We start from the raw sequence: 14,247 nt of genomic DNA, 5'->3' as shown, positions 1-14,247 counted from the left end.
CAAAAACTTTTGAGGAAGAAACAACCCAAAATAAATCAACAACATTTGCATCAACATTCAGATTATGTGTGGGCCCGTATTCTCTGAAAAATCGGGGATGAAATTATCATTTAAATTACGTGACTATTCAGCAGTCACGTTTGCCAAATATGGGTCATCATCATCACTCCCTTCCTGGTCAGAATCCTGATCGCTGTCGCTGTCTTCATCAACATCGATGTCGGATTCGTCGTTGTTGATGATATCATCAAGCTCCTGTTCTTTTTCCTGTAGTTTTTCCGCCGCATCACGAACATTTTCGTCGGTAAATCCCTCGAACTCAAAATCACTTTCACTGTCCGCCATTGTTGTTATGGAGACGTCGATAAACAACTTCGATATTTTTTAGATTTATTTTTAAAAAAATGAAGTAACATTGGTAAATAAAAACACAGACACAGAAAGGAGTATGTATGTATTCAATTTTAACTTTATTGATTTTATTATGATTATTTATTTTGCGTAACCAAGCAACAAAACTAGCAATGTGCACACGGCCTGATTCGGCCGGATTAAACAGATAGGACGTATAAATCTACGGCCGGATTCAATGCTAAAGGGTTAAAGACGGTGCTGACTTTTCAGTTATATCTGAACTGACATAGAACAGTCTTATAACAAGCCAAAATTGGAAAAGTTTGACAACACAGAGCTTCAGAGAGGTTAACAACACAGAGCTTCAGAGACCATGAGGCGAACTAGGATGCCTAGGATGACTTACATACGTTGTGTGTTACAAGAGCAAAACCTATCTGCTGGAGTTTTACATAGTTGGAGGAAAAAACACAAGTAATTTACTTAGTCGTGATGCAACTCTGACAGATTCGACAGGGAAAACGCTGTCTCCAGCTGGTTAAACTGACACAACATACACAGCGCATACTAAGAGAACTATCGCCTTACTTGTTTGTTTGTTTGATTTATTAACGTCCTATTTACAGCTATGGTCATGTAAGGACGGCCTCCCATGTATGCTGTGTGTTGTGTGTATGTTGTGCGAGGTGAGTGTACTGGGAGACTGCGGTATATTCATGTTGTGTCTTCTTGTATAGTGGGACTGTTGCCCTTTTAATAGTGCTATAACACTGAAGCATGCCGCCAAAGTCACCAAGCATCACACCCCACCCGGTCACATTATACTGACAACAGGCGAACCAGTCGTCCCACTCCCTGTATACCATCGCCAGACACACAAATAATTATGCGCGTTGGCGATTGGAAACCGAAAGTAAGGCATTTGTCGGGTTAAATATACTTATGGGTATACAAAACATGCCTGAAACTGACATGAATTGGTCAAATGACGACTATTTGGGAAATGCTGGTGTGAAAAACGTGATGTCATGTAACAGATTTCAAAAATTGACACAGTTTTTCCATGTTTCTGACAGAAAATGAGCCAGTAAGGGGACACATTTTTTTTGTTTGTTTGTTTGATTTATTAACGTCCTATTAACAGCTATGGATGGTCATGTAATGGACGGCCTCCCATGTATGGCGGTGTGTTGCGTGTATGTTGTGCGAGGTGAGTGTACTGGGAGACTGTGGTATGTTCGTGTTGTGTCTTCTTGTATAGTGGAACTATTGCCCTTTTATAGTGCTATATCACTGAAGTAATGCCGCCGAAGACACCAAGCAACATACCCCACCCGGTCACATTATACTGACAACGGGCGAACCAGTCGTCCCCCACTCCCTGTATGCTGAACGCTAAGCAGGAGCAGAAACTACCACTTTTTATAGACTTTGGTGTGTCTCGGCCATGGGACAGAACCCAGAGCCTTCCTCACAGGGCGAACGCTCAACTCAAGGCCAAAAGTGATGCGGTGCCAAGGGAGGCATTAGGAAAGATAAAGTCAGTTAGGAAGAAGAGAAAATATAAGATCCTAAATTTAGTCGCCTTTTACGATCATGCAATAGGGGCAGCAGGTACAATTCTAACATGACATGTTGTATAAAGTAAGAGAAACTATTGAACATGTGTCTCAAAACTTCTCTGACAATTACAGGCATTCATGCAATATATCTATAGATGAAACCATGGTTAAATACACAGGCAGACTATCATTCCGTCAATATATACCCGCCAAACCAATAAAGCGAGGCATCAAAATATGGATGCATTGTGACGCAGAAACTGCTTACCTCTCTCGCTTTCAGATTTACCTCAGGAAAACAGAGGGCGGAGTAGAGCATGGTTTAGGCTATAATGTCGTAACTAATCTTTGCAATGATATCCATTTCCTCAACTACCATGTCTACTTCGACAACTTTTTTTACTGGGGTAAAACTCATGGAGGATTTACATTAGGGGTACTTCACAGTTCGGTACGTATTGCAGTATAGAGTGTACGGTTCGGTTTTTTTTCGGTTCGGTACATGTTAAAACTGATAGGAGATGAAAAAGGCAATGAACTCAGTGTAAACTGTTCAACTCCCAAGTTCATTGAATTCAAAAATCAAAATTTTACTGCAAATCGTCTAGAATGACAATTTTTTTAAGAACACAAGTTTGTCTACGTTTTCACAAGAAAGGGAGGCCTTTTGATGTCACGCGATATCCCCGGCTGTTAACACTTTCTAACTTTCCACTGATGTTTTTCAACAATGAAGTATGGACGCATGTCAACTGCAATAATAAAAACCCAATTGGCCCTGTGTAACTTTTTTTTTTGGATTTACAGTTATTTATAGGGTAATTTTTTTTTTTTCTTTTTTAAAAATATCTCTCCGATATTGTTACGTCTGGCATTGTGCATTTTTTGGCAGTACTTGCGGTCGGAACTTGTTGAAGCATGTGTGATGTCAGTATTGCAACGTTTGCTGATGTGTGAGATTCCTATTGGGAAATGCTCATGGCCTCCAGATTGATGATGAACTAGGACGCACAACGCACTCTAATTCGTCATAATTTAACATAAGGTTAAACTTGTGTGTTTTATTTTTGTGTATTTTTAGATACATTGTTACATGTTGTGTGTGTTCGTCAATATGTTGATGACAAGAATCTGGAAGAATAAATATCACTAGATAGTGTTTTTTAAGATGATATTGTTTTTCGTATACTTAGCCGACTACAAAAATTGCTTTGCTGTGAAGGTAAATACAACCATGAAGCGATCCTCCTACGGTCTCAGAACACGTGGTGGTGGCGTGCGGCTGTAGATGAAGTATTTGCATCCAAATATACTAGTTGTTTCGGAAGGACCTACACACATTGTGTGTAGCTTGAAATATGTATATGTCAAGGCGAAATGATTATGTAGCTGTAATAACCGATCATGGAGTAGTGGGATAAAAAATAGTTCTGAATTTTTTCAGCTGATACCTATATTACATTATGCGGTACGGAAAGATTATGATTAGATTGCTTTTTATTTTATTTTCATAAGTGGATGTATCACTGCCAATTTGTGATATATATGGACGATCAAATGTTTTAATTGTTAATAGTACCTAAGGCAATAAAGGACTGGAACCCCCACAATTTTAATGTGGCAGGATGGGTCCACATTTAATGGACAGATACTTTTGTGGATGTGACGCGTGAAAATTATAAAAGAAGGAGAAGTATAACACGTTAGATGCAGAGAAATTAAGTTCAGTAGTGGATGTTATCGCCTTATTATTCTATCACTTCCTGGAGATACTCATCTTACTAAAACAACAACAATGTGTGATAGGAAGACTTGTTCTTCCTCAAATGACCTTGCAATCTGTAAGGATATGTTGTATTGCCTGTGGATGCAGGATCCTATAATGATAAGGTTGGTTTGTAAATTATTTTTTACTAATCAAATCAATATTCAATTTTGGTATTCTATGTTATACAATACTAAAAATATGGCTAATGGACAGCAATTTATTTGAATTATGGAAGTCTTAGATTTTTACTAATAAATGTTGATTACATTACTAGTAGGTTATCTACAGACATGTTCTTCCATGTCAATTGTACTGTGATGTGATTACGTTTTCGATGACTGTATCAGTGTATTGCATAAGTTTTTTCTGATGCAAGTGTTGATGGGAAATATAAGAATTCAAAATAATGGGGATTGTAGTTGTACACATAGATCTCATGCAAACAGAGTCTACAGTTAATGAGTCTGTCACCATTGAAAACATCACAATCCCATAGCTCTTGATGTTTTGAAACCAGTCTCCAACATGACTTACAAACCAAACATGAAAACTTTACTCAAAATTATCTTAATTAGCTGTTTTATGAAGGTTAAAGCAAGCATGCAGCATCCTCGATACTCCAGGGGTTCTGATCACTTACCATTTCTACACCCCCTGGACTATCTCATAGTAGGCCTAAAACTGGAGGCATTAAAATAGATACTTTAGTGATTTGATGTATATCAAAGGAGCAGTCGCTCTCTCTGTAGTCTTCAAAGGAAATTTTTTAATGATGGCTTGTATAAATGAATAGGATCTAATTCCAATACTCAGAGAGTCTACTGGAAATTTCACAGTATTTATCCATTCATATAAGAGTGAAAAAAAAAAAACAACACAATTTATGTTACATTTTCTTACATTCGATATTGTATTCAAGTCAAGACATGATATTGACAACAGGCATTGTACAATGTGGAACAATAGCATACACTCAAGGATTTTAACTTTTACCTTTGAAGCACTGTAAACTTGACCTCTAGCCTTTAAGTGTGTTTCTTGTTGCAGACCAAGTAACGGAATTAATGATATATCCTGATTTTTTTTTTCACTTGGTATACGCCAAAAGACCTAAATTGGTAATTCATAAAATATTACAAAAATAAAGTTTCAACAATTTTGACAGAATCAACAAATATGACCAATGAATACACAACTTCTATTACAGGGGTGATGAATTTCGACCAAGTTTCCGCAAATTGGGAGATCTGACTGCTCTCTTTCCCGAGATTGCTCACCTAGCTTTGACGGCTACAGCAACTAAAGATGGATTAGATAAACTAATTCAATATTTTACAATACCGAAATGTCAAAAAGGTTGTATGTAATCCTGACAGGCCAAACATATACTATGAAAAAAAAGTCCAGATTACCAAAACATTAGAAAATTTGATAAATTTGACGACTTGATTTCCCCTCTTTGTCAAGAATTAAAGGAAAAACGGACAAAAATATCCTGTAACTATAGTGTATGTAGAAAGTTTGGACTCCTTAGGGTACTGTTACAAATATCTGGAACAGGAAACTAGGTCGAGAGACGCATATGAACCAAAAGAAAACCCGATCCCTGAAAATCGCATATTCGGAATGTACCATAAGGACTATACCAGAAAAAATGAAAGCTTGCATATAAAAGAGTTGTGTAATGACGAGCCCAAACTTCGACTAATTCTTGCTACTGTTGCTCTGGGTATATGGGACTACAATGCCAAAAGTGTTGAAAGAGTGATTCATTTTAGGCCTCCCACCACATTAGAAAAATACATGCAGGAGTCTGGACGTGCTGGTCGGTCAGGTAAGGAAGCCCAGGCAACACTTTACTACAATAACAATGACATTGCATCTAACAGGCCTGGAATAACAAAAGACATGCAAAGTTTGTGTAGGAATTCCTCTACCTGCCTAAGGATTCAGATGCTGAAATATTTTGGGTTTGAAGAAGCACTATATACAGGGGACAAGTCTAAATGTTGCTCTAATTGTCGGGACCAAAGTTGACTTGTAGCAGTATGCAACAGAATAAATACTCATGGTTAAGTGATTTAAAGAAAATGAGGTTTTCGTATAATAGTTACAGTCAGTAGCTATCGTTTCATTGACTTAAATAACTCTTTGATTACATTTCATTTATCTGATCTGAAATTTATAATTGCTACAGGAAAACATTCAACAGAAATGTTTCTTTACTAATAGCCTTTAGTACATCACATGATAATTACTAGGAATGCGATTGGATAACAGCCATGATATATTTTGCGACTGTTCCTTCTTGACTATAGGAGACTAATACCCAACTACGGAAACTATACTAAAGTATTGTCCCCCTGGGAATGAGCACGCGACCAAATATTATGATGTCATAATGAATGTCGTACTAATGGTGCTAATATAGTTAACCATGCATGTACCATACAATCAATAACAGATATTTATCACACTAATCTATATATCATGATAATAAATTGCAATGAAATATAGTCCCACTGGGAATGGAGCACGCGACCAAAATATATGACGTCATAATGAATGTCATGTGTGACGTATCTAAATCTATTAAAGGTCTGGTATAGTTAAACAACAATGCATGTACCAACAATCAATAACAGACATTATCACACAACTATAATTCAGTGTTCAATTCTACGATTATTTTTTACGTGGGTCTTTTTCAATGGTTTTTGTGAAAACAATGGGTCCCAGTGTTATAGATACCTATTCCAAGAAATTTCATGGGTCCTTTTTAAAATTCTGTGAGTCCAGGACATCGGGATGCGCACATAGATTTATCACTGCTATATATCATGATAATAAATTAGCAATGAAATATGAAATACTTGTGTAATTCTATTTAACACACTAAATAAAAAAACTGCCTCATTGTCCCCTTCAATTTCATCATCTACTTCACTGTCTGTGTTCTCATCATTGTCAACCACTTGACCTCGCCTTAAACGAAGTGCTGTCTTGCATACCATACTCTTGAATTTCTCCACATTCATTTCACTGACAGGATTGCGACTACATTTAGCAAAGGATAACATTCGTCCATGCTTCACATGAAAAGGATAACAATTTCTCGGGAGTTTCTGCTCGATAGCTTTGAGGTCCACTTCAGCAGATTTAGATTTGTGTGTGGTATGTATTACACTCACACCTGCAAACCTCATCAAATTTTATGAGCAACAGTTTCTATAACGGGTGCTGCCTTCGATATACGAATCATGAAGCTTCGGTTTTATTTGAACCCAGTCCTCTTATTAACTCCTTTAGCCAGTTTCACCTGGTTTTTCTTTTTCGATGTCTGCCGGCCTTGTTTATGTCCAATTTTTGCCTGTCCTGTTGTTAAAAGACCCGGTCCGCACTCTCATTGACAGTCGACAGGAGTGTTGTAATATTTCAGCTTTTTTGATGTAGTCAATGCATTCAGACCACGGTATACTTAGAAAGAATTGATTGTGTATAAAATAAGGGGATCATTTACTTAGACAAACATTTGTTCTGAAAATAATCCTAAAAAACTCCAAATTAAAAATTACCCATTATTGTAGAAAATTAACAGAATAATTGTACATGTCATCACATGACTGACTGACACTGATAGTGATGTTTGATGCTGGTATCTGAAACACAGACACTTCTTCCTTCGCTTTCAATTTGGTGAGTGGAATCCTGATGTTGTACCTCTTGTTCTCAGTACCAGACACAAAGAAACTAGCCTGGGTTCCCTCCACTGATGCCAGCACTTGAATGATGGTTCCATTGATATTTACAGTCAAATGTACATCCTTTTCGGCAGTGTCCAAATGCTACAAAGAAAAATCAACAAACATTTAATATTAAAGTATAAAATACATGTACAGTATTATATTAATGTTTTGCATAAAATAAAAAAAGAAAAGTCTGAAATCATTTACATAAACATTAAAAAGTCTAATGTCACTTTGCATTGTTAAAAATCATTAAAACGTCATTTTATATTATATATTTCATTTCCAAAAATCAGCTTTGACCTTTTTTATATCTCATCACAGTGTTTCTTTGACCCTGGACCTTCAAAAGAACATCCTTGTGATGCATCAAACCTAACACGGATGAAGAAGATCCATAATAATTCAGTCAAATTTCAGCTACCTTAAGGTGTAATCTTAACCTTTAATCTTTACCTTTGACATTGAACATAGAGATTATTTTACAATGAAGACAACTACACATTTGTGTATACAAGATGCATACCATGTATAAACACATACCCAGTATTTGACTAGCAACTTTATCCAAAACACCATCCATCGTTGTATGGAATGCTTCCTCCTTCTTTTTCGCATGCAGATGTTTTGACGCGTTATCTGGTGGATTGTGGCATGTTAGCTCGGAGGTGTTGTCAGACATCCCAAAGTGGTCTAGGGCACACTCCCTAAACAAGGCCTTCCCAACCGTTGACACAAAGTCCTCATGTGCAGCAAATCTACTTTTTACTTTTCCATTGACGTTGTCACGATGAATTAGTACCTTGTACCATGCAAGGGTGCCCACTTCCCTGGAGTTCTTCAAGTCAAGAAATCTCTTACAAAGTTTCTGTAAAGCAAAATATACATTGTTCCATAAGGTACTGTTTGTCCATTTTCAGTCGGAAATTGTATAATAGTGGCCACTGTATTTCAATGTTTTCTAGTAAGGCATATCAATGCTTTTCATTTACTTCATTAACATGTTCAAAATTAAAAAAAAGAAAATTATTACGGAAATGAAAACAACCAACATCCTATCCTAACAAGTAAACATTTCATGGCCAATATCGGTTGAAATATAAATCGTGTGATGTTTTGATAGATTGAAGCATTGAACTTTTTATGATGTCAAGAATACCTCAAGGAAGTCTTGCAAAGTATGAAATAACTCCACAATGACTGGTTGAAGCTGCTCTAAACGCTCTGTTGCAGTATGTGCTCCAGACCGTAAACTTGCTGCTCCCTGTAATCGTTCTCTGGTTAGCTGGTCCCCACCGACAGGTATCCGGAGATTTTCCAGCTCATCACCTATAGTTTTTAAATGGTTTATCAATTAAAATTGAGTTTCAAATGGCAAATTCTTTAAAATATATATGTCAACAAATACACTTCCATACAGTTATCAAAATTTTAGCATATGAAATTCAAAACTATTTTTGAATGTTGAAAGGAAACATCAGATGGACTAATAAACCAATAAAAAAATCTGTCTTTACTGCAATGTTAGATGATTCATAATAATAAGTTTTGACTTCATATTAACAAAAAAAATTCAAATGTATTCTATGACCATAATAACATGTTATCTTTGAAATCACAGAGGAGGATTGGATGTTGGTATCTATTATGGAAGACATCTTAAAAGAAGATAGTAATTATTTCCCAATGCGATGCCAAAATCTTCAATGGAAATGCCCCAATATAAAACTGTCTTATTGAAAGATACATCCATTCTTCACCTGTGTATCTTGACACTCCATAAATGTACATGTAGCTCAAGGTTTAGATTGGTCATGATTTAAGAACATGCTAATTTTCTAAACCATAAAAAAAACCTGGCAACTGTATTACAGTTACAAAAATAAATTTCTTCAAAGTTTCAATTTCAACTGTAACTACAAGATGAAGCATGCAAAACCATTGTTTATCACATAACTGGCCCGTTTTGCCCGTGTCATTAATATCATGAGACACATGTGTAATAACACTATTGTGACGTCACAGGTTAATAGTTTTGACATCATTATCTTTATATGATGTGCATGATTGTCTCAGTAGACGGAAAAGTCACATCCGAGCCGGATTTCTACTGTTTTAAATAGAGAAAAAAAAATTCACTCATATTTATAATAATAATAAACTAGTAATAAAAGTTATGTGATAAATTGAATCTTACACTTGTGACAATGTAATATGAAATTTATCAAACTCGTTAGATAACTTGATATGCCACTCACCAAAAGGCTTGTGGCATATAAAATTATTGAACTAGTTTTGATAAATTTCATATTCCATAGCCACTCGTGTAAGATTTTAACAACATCTGATTTTATGTCAGTATCAACCAATATTCTAATTTTGACTAATCAGAAGCAGCAATCGTGGATATCACAGCAAAAAATTAAATGCCTATCGCACATCTACATACCATCATCTCTTACCATGTGCAATTTTAAAATAATGCAAATATCATTGTTTCCAAGAAAACTGATAAAAATCTAGCAAGCGGAAATGTGACAGACGGTTTGGGCCAATTATCATTGCGTATCCGAGGCAATACGTGGAGCTCTAATAAGTATTTCAACTCTTGTACACTGTATGTAATAATATTCAACACAGTCAAGCAACAGGCGTAATGAATTATTAATGTTTATATACAATGTTTCGACTGAAAATATTTATTACATACTGAAAGTGACGTTGGGTACAGTCAGTTACAGGCAAATATAGTATTATTGACCATTGCAATGTTTAAATGACCAAAAAATATTGTATTCTTACATGACTTTCTAAACAAAGGTTAAAATAGTTTTTTTAGCTTTGTTGGGAGTTCAAAGTTGATTTTTAACTTTTAAGTTGAGTTTTAATAGTCACATGTTAAATATAGTATTATAGTACAGTGTACAAGAAAAAAAGAAAACTAAAACAAAACAAAAAAAACTAACTTTCTGAACAATTAACACTGTCAGAAACCTCGTCCAGCTCTTGTGTACCAATCCACCAGGTAATCTGAGTAAGCTGTCATGATACTAATACAGTCTGCATAGTTTGACTCGTTCTTCATCATTATCGGCATCATGAAGGGAGTAGATTTTGAGCTCATCTCTGCTGCAAGCTCATGGGGGAAATGCCGTGGGATGACTGATTTCATCCATGTGAATCTGGTGGAAAACTCTATGAGTTCCCTGGCAAGGATGATTTTCAAACTATTTACATACAACTTTTCTTCAGATTCGTTTGGAATAAAATTTGCACATGTGATCAACCTGTGATCTCCCTTAGGCTTAATGTCATCATACCTTGTAACATCTATCCTGTCAGGTGTGAAGTCTGATGCAAACAGGTGAAAATCCTTTGATTTGTTATCCATCCGCATTTCATGCGTTGACACTCTGAAAGTTTAAAAAAGTGATTTAGCTTGTATTCTATATATGTGTTGCCTGTAAAAAAAATAGGTTTTCAAAAGTGATGATTTCCCCTGAAAAGAAATACAAAAATCCTAGGAAAAGTTCACAATAAAAATTTTAGATTCCCCATGGCCAAAGCTGAAACAAAATTCTAATTTCAGATATTATACTTTGTCAGGAAATCTGTATGTATAATATATTTTCTAAGAATAGTAATATATATTCTAAGAACAGTCCACAGTTTCGCTGATTTCATACCTGAAATCCAGATTGTCTCCGTTCAGTTTTCCGTCTTTACCTGTCGCTATGGATTCAACAATCTTTTCTTGTGAATACTTGGCCATGTCTTTTATGAAATATTGCTTGGAATCTGCTGCTAATGTGATATGAGCCTTATTCAGCCTCGCCAAAAGCTGTAAACAAAAATCTGTGTTAGCTAGGCAGGGAACACAGGAACATGTAAAGGTGATATAATATGAATACACTGAAGTCGAATGACGGTGGATAACAAATCCGGCTGTAACACTTATAATATAATGTAACAGTATATAACTTCTTTCATCATATATAGTTCATCATTTATGTATCTATTTCAGTATTGATATTGTTTCTCTATTCATATAGGAAACAGTATAGACATGATATTGAATAACTGTGCTACTGGTATTATGTTTTTGGTATTTTAGCTAATAAATGTGATGAATTATGGGAGATATTGAAGATTTCATATTTAAAAACTGGATACTGCAAAAAATAAATTAAATTCAACTAATTACCAATTAATTACCTACCTGAGTGTCTGCATGGGCTCTGATGGCTAAACATGTGTATACTCGTTGCACAGCGGATGACTGTTTATTCCTAGTGTGCATCCCCATCGCATACATGGTTGCAATAGTCACTTTCAATGATGATGGAATGTCATCTGGTAGGGTTGAATCATCATGCCCACAAAGTATTAACAATATCCGGTATAGCATGTTTACCTTCTCAAATATTTCTTGAACAATAGCATTAAATAAATCGAATGTCATCAGAGATTTCGGACTTTTCTCCTGTAAGACGGTGCATGACTTAGTGTTGATTTCCGAAAGCCGTCTGTCAATTTTCTTCAAGTCTATTAAATCATCTGTTTGATTACTCATGTCTTCATTGATGTTTTCTTTATTGCACTTCATTTCCAAAGTTTTTCTGTTGTTCATTCGAATGAAGGAATGTTCTAGTTTTTCTGCAGTTGTCACAGTCTTTTTCTTCTTTTCATCTGTGGGATTGGTGGGGATATTTTCAAGTGTTTTTGTAGCCAGTGTAGTATTGGTGGTGATTGTATCACATTCCATTCTTAAGGTTTTTCTTGCAGACTTTTTTGGACCTTCAAATGATTCTTTTAATTTCTGAACCGTTGTCACTTTCATTTTCTTTGTGGCACTCTTACACTCGTGCCTTGAAGCGGGTGTTGTTGCACCCCTTTTTGTCCTAGTCCTAAGCTTAATATTTTGAATACTTTTGTCCCTGAATTCACAAAAGTTGGTTACTCTCCGGTGACACTTTTCACAAAAAAAAATTTCACATTGATTATCCACGAAAACACCAACAGATTCAATTTTATCTAGAAACTTTTCGTTTCTCAATTTGTTACTGGAAAGACCTATGAGTCTTCCAGACTCCAAACAAAGTACACATGATCTACCGTCTATCACAGTCTTTTGTGGTGTAAAAGCCTCCATTGTGTAAAAAAACGAAAGTGAATCTAAACCATACTTTAAGTATGAATATAAAGCAATAATTTTCAATAATCACAAGTTAATTATGTAAGTAAGACAAAGACAAACAACCGTACATGTTCTGTCGAGTCTTTGCATAGCGTCCGCCATTTTCATTTGCCTATCACGTGACCTACCACGTGTATTCTTAAAATAGACAAGTAGTTCGGCGTTGCTGTCAGAGGTGTATTATGTGTAATGCTCGAATATCAATGCTAGCGACATAATAATAGTAAAAAGTTATAATTTTGTTTGTTGCCTTTAGAAGGGACAATTGAGTCGAAAAGTACATTAAAATTTTCATATATGTATCAGAAACAACCAGTTTTAATGGAAATAAGATTAGTTAGTTTTACTATGATATGCCAGAAAATCCCATTGTAGTTGCTTGCTCTTGGCCATTACACATTGTGATCGGACTTCTTTTAAGCTGAAGTTGCCGAACCCTGGTCCTTGCCAGTGTAGCAAAGAAAATTTTGTCTAGAACAACTCAAATCAGTAGTGTTGTTTACGTTATTAGGGTGCATGTTTTTGTCTAAATATGATTCACTCATCAGTGGCTATGTATTATATTTGTTTAACGTACATGAATTTGACTCGGGTATGGGTACAACATACTTGTATACCTGCTTAATCGTATTGATCAACGATATGGTATCCATCAAAATACTTAACAATGCCGTGGAATTTGGCAATATTTCTTGTGAAATGTTTTATAAGGAATGTAGAACAATACATTTAAGTCATATTTTGCTTCGTGGTTACATAACAGAGTTAGCCTTATTGAATTGTCCCTTTAATCAAGAGACCTTAGCTGTTTAAGGCGTCATTTAATCTAACCCGACGATTTGATATACCATTTACATTCTTTTAACAGGCAAAACAGAAAAAATATAATTGTTTAATTTTTTCAAATATTTTAATACATGTGTACATAATCACACTAACTAAGCTTACACATTTTCCTCACACGTACAATTTAATATAGCTTGCATTTCATATTAACAACCTAGTACCAACAGGTACATGTAGGTTATCATTCAGCATTTACTTATATACTCAAGAAAACCTGTAAGTAACTATCGTTCATCATCACTTACACACATGTACACTCATTACCCATCACTTGTTATACATTGATTCCCCCCCATTATTTCATTTATTGTATTTGAGTGTGTGTAATGTCATTGTCACATTTACACTAAAAAAATGTAGGATAGTTACCGCACGGAAGGACGCAGCAGCGCCACAGTTCGATACTCACTGGATCTTTTTATCATTTTTGTTTAAAATCTTCATTTCACAATCTAAAATCATAAAAAAATGATAATTATTGACATACATAATTGTACTTCCAAAACCAATTATTCAAACTAGGAATACATCAAACGTATCTTATACGATAAATGCTCCAAATATAACAATTATCAATTTACTGTACACTCGATAGACATCACTTGTCATTGTAATATTTCATTCATTGTATTTGAGTGTGTAATATCATTCACTCTCATTACAATATCATTGTCAATTACACTAAAAACTATGATTATATAGTTTCTGTGCATGGAGGCTGCAGCAGCGCCAGTTCGATCGCGATATATATTAAGTGTCTTTCACTCTCTAAAG

General features: G+C 35.3%; 2 protein-coding genes and 1 pseudogene across 2 annotated transcripts; 2 read left to right on the top strand and 1 right to left on the bottom strand.

Annotated features, from left to right (window-relative positions):
• The first annotated feature begins 404 nt into the window (after nt 1-404).
• On the top strand, nt 405-3,204 carry LOC138313378 (piggyBac transposable element-derived protein 4-like). The gene is made up of 4 exons (XM_069253852.1): nt 405-409; nt 1,227-1,423; nt 2,000-2,323; nt 3,110-3,204. The coding sequence occupies exons 1-4, from the start codon at nt 405-407 to the stop codon at nt 3,202-3,204; spliced, it is 621 nt and encodes a 206-aa protein (XP_069109953.1).
• Nucleotides 3,205-3,379: 175 nt separating this feature from the next.
• Nucleotides 3,380-6,001, top strand: LOC138313377 (ATP-dependent DNA helicase Q1-like; annotated as a pseudogene).
• A 1,721-nt stretch (nt 6,002-7,722) lies between these two features.
• Nucleotides 7,723-12,696, bottom strand: LOC138313376 (uncharacterized). Its single transcript, XM_069253851.1, has 6 exons — nt 11,650-12,696; nt 11,117-11,271; nt 10,751-10,843; nt 8,590-8,759; nt 7,974-8,298; nt 7,723-7,805 (listed from the first exon to the last, which is right to left on the bottom strand). Exons 3-6 carry the CDS (start codon nt 10,758-10,760, stop codon nt 7,723-7,725), a joined length of 588 nt encoding a protein of 195 aa, XP_069109952.1. The 5' UTR covers nt 10,761-10,843; nt 11,117-11,271; nt 11,650-12,696.
• Nucleotides 12,697-14,247: the final 1,551 nt, after the last annotated feature.

This window comes from Argopecten irradians, unplaced genomic scaffold (assembly GCF_041381155.1).
Source record: "Argopecten irradians isolate NY unplaced genomic scaffold, Ai_NY scaffold_0663, whole genome shotgun sequence".
NCBI classification, from domain to species: Eukaryota; Metazoa; Mollusca; class Bivalvia; order Pectinida; family Pectinidae; genus Argopecten; species Argopecten irradians.
This window is presented reverse-complemented; position numbering and strand designations above follow the sequence as displayed.

What these genes read in the sequence shown, in the direction of transcription:
- LOC138313378 (XM_069253852.1), top strand. An exon ending in GACACAGTTTTTCCATGTTT is followed by an intron (nt 1,424 to 1,999) that starts CTGACAGAAAAT and finishes TGTTGTATAAAG; the next exon opens with TAAGAGAAACTATTGAACAT. An exon ending in CGACAACTTTTTTTACTGGG is followed by an intron (nt 2,324 to 3,109) that starts GTAAAACTCATG and finishes TCGTATACTTAG; the next exon opens with CCGACTACAAAAATTGCTTT.
- LOC138313376 (XM_069253851.1), bottom strand. An exon ending in CTTTGCAAGACTTCCTTGAG is followed by an intron (nt 8,299 to 8,589) that starts GTATTCTTGACA and finishes TTTGCTTTACAG; the next exon opens with AAACTTTGTAAGAGATTTCT. An exon ending in AGTTGCTAGTCAAATACTGG is followed by an intron (nt 7,806 to 7,973) that starts GTATGTGTTTAT and finishes CATCCGTGTTAG; the next exon opens with GTTTGATGCATCACAAGGAT.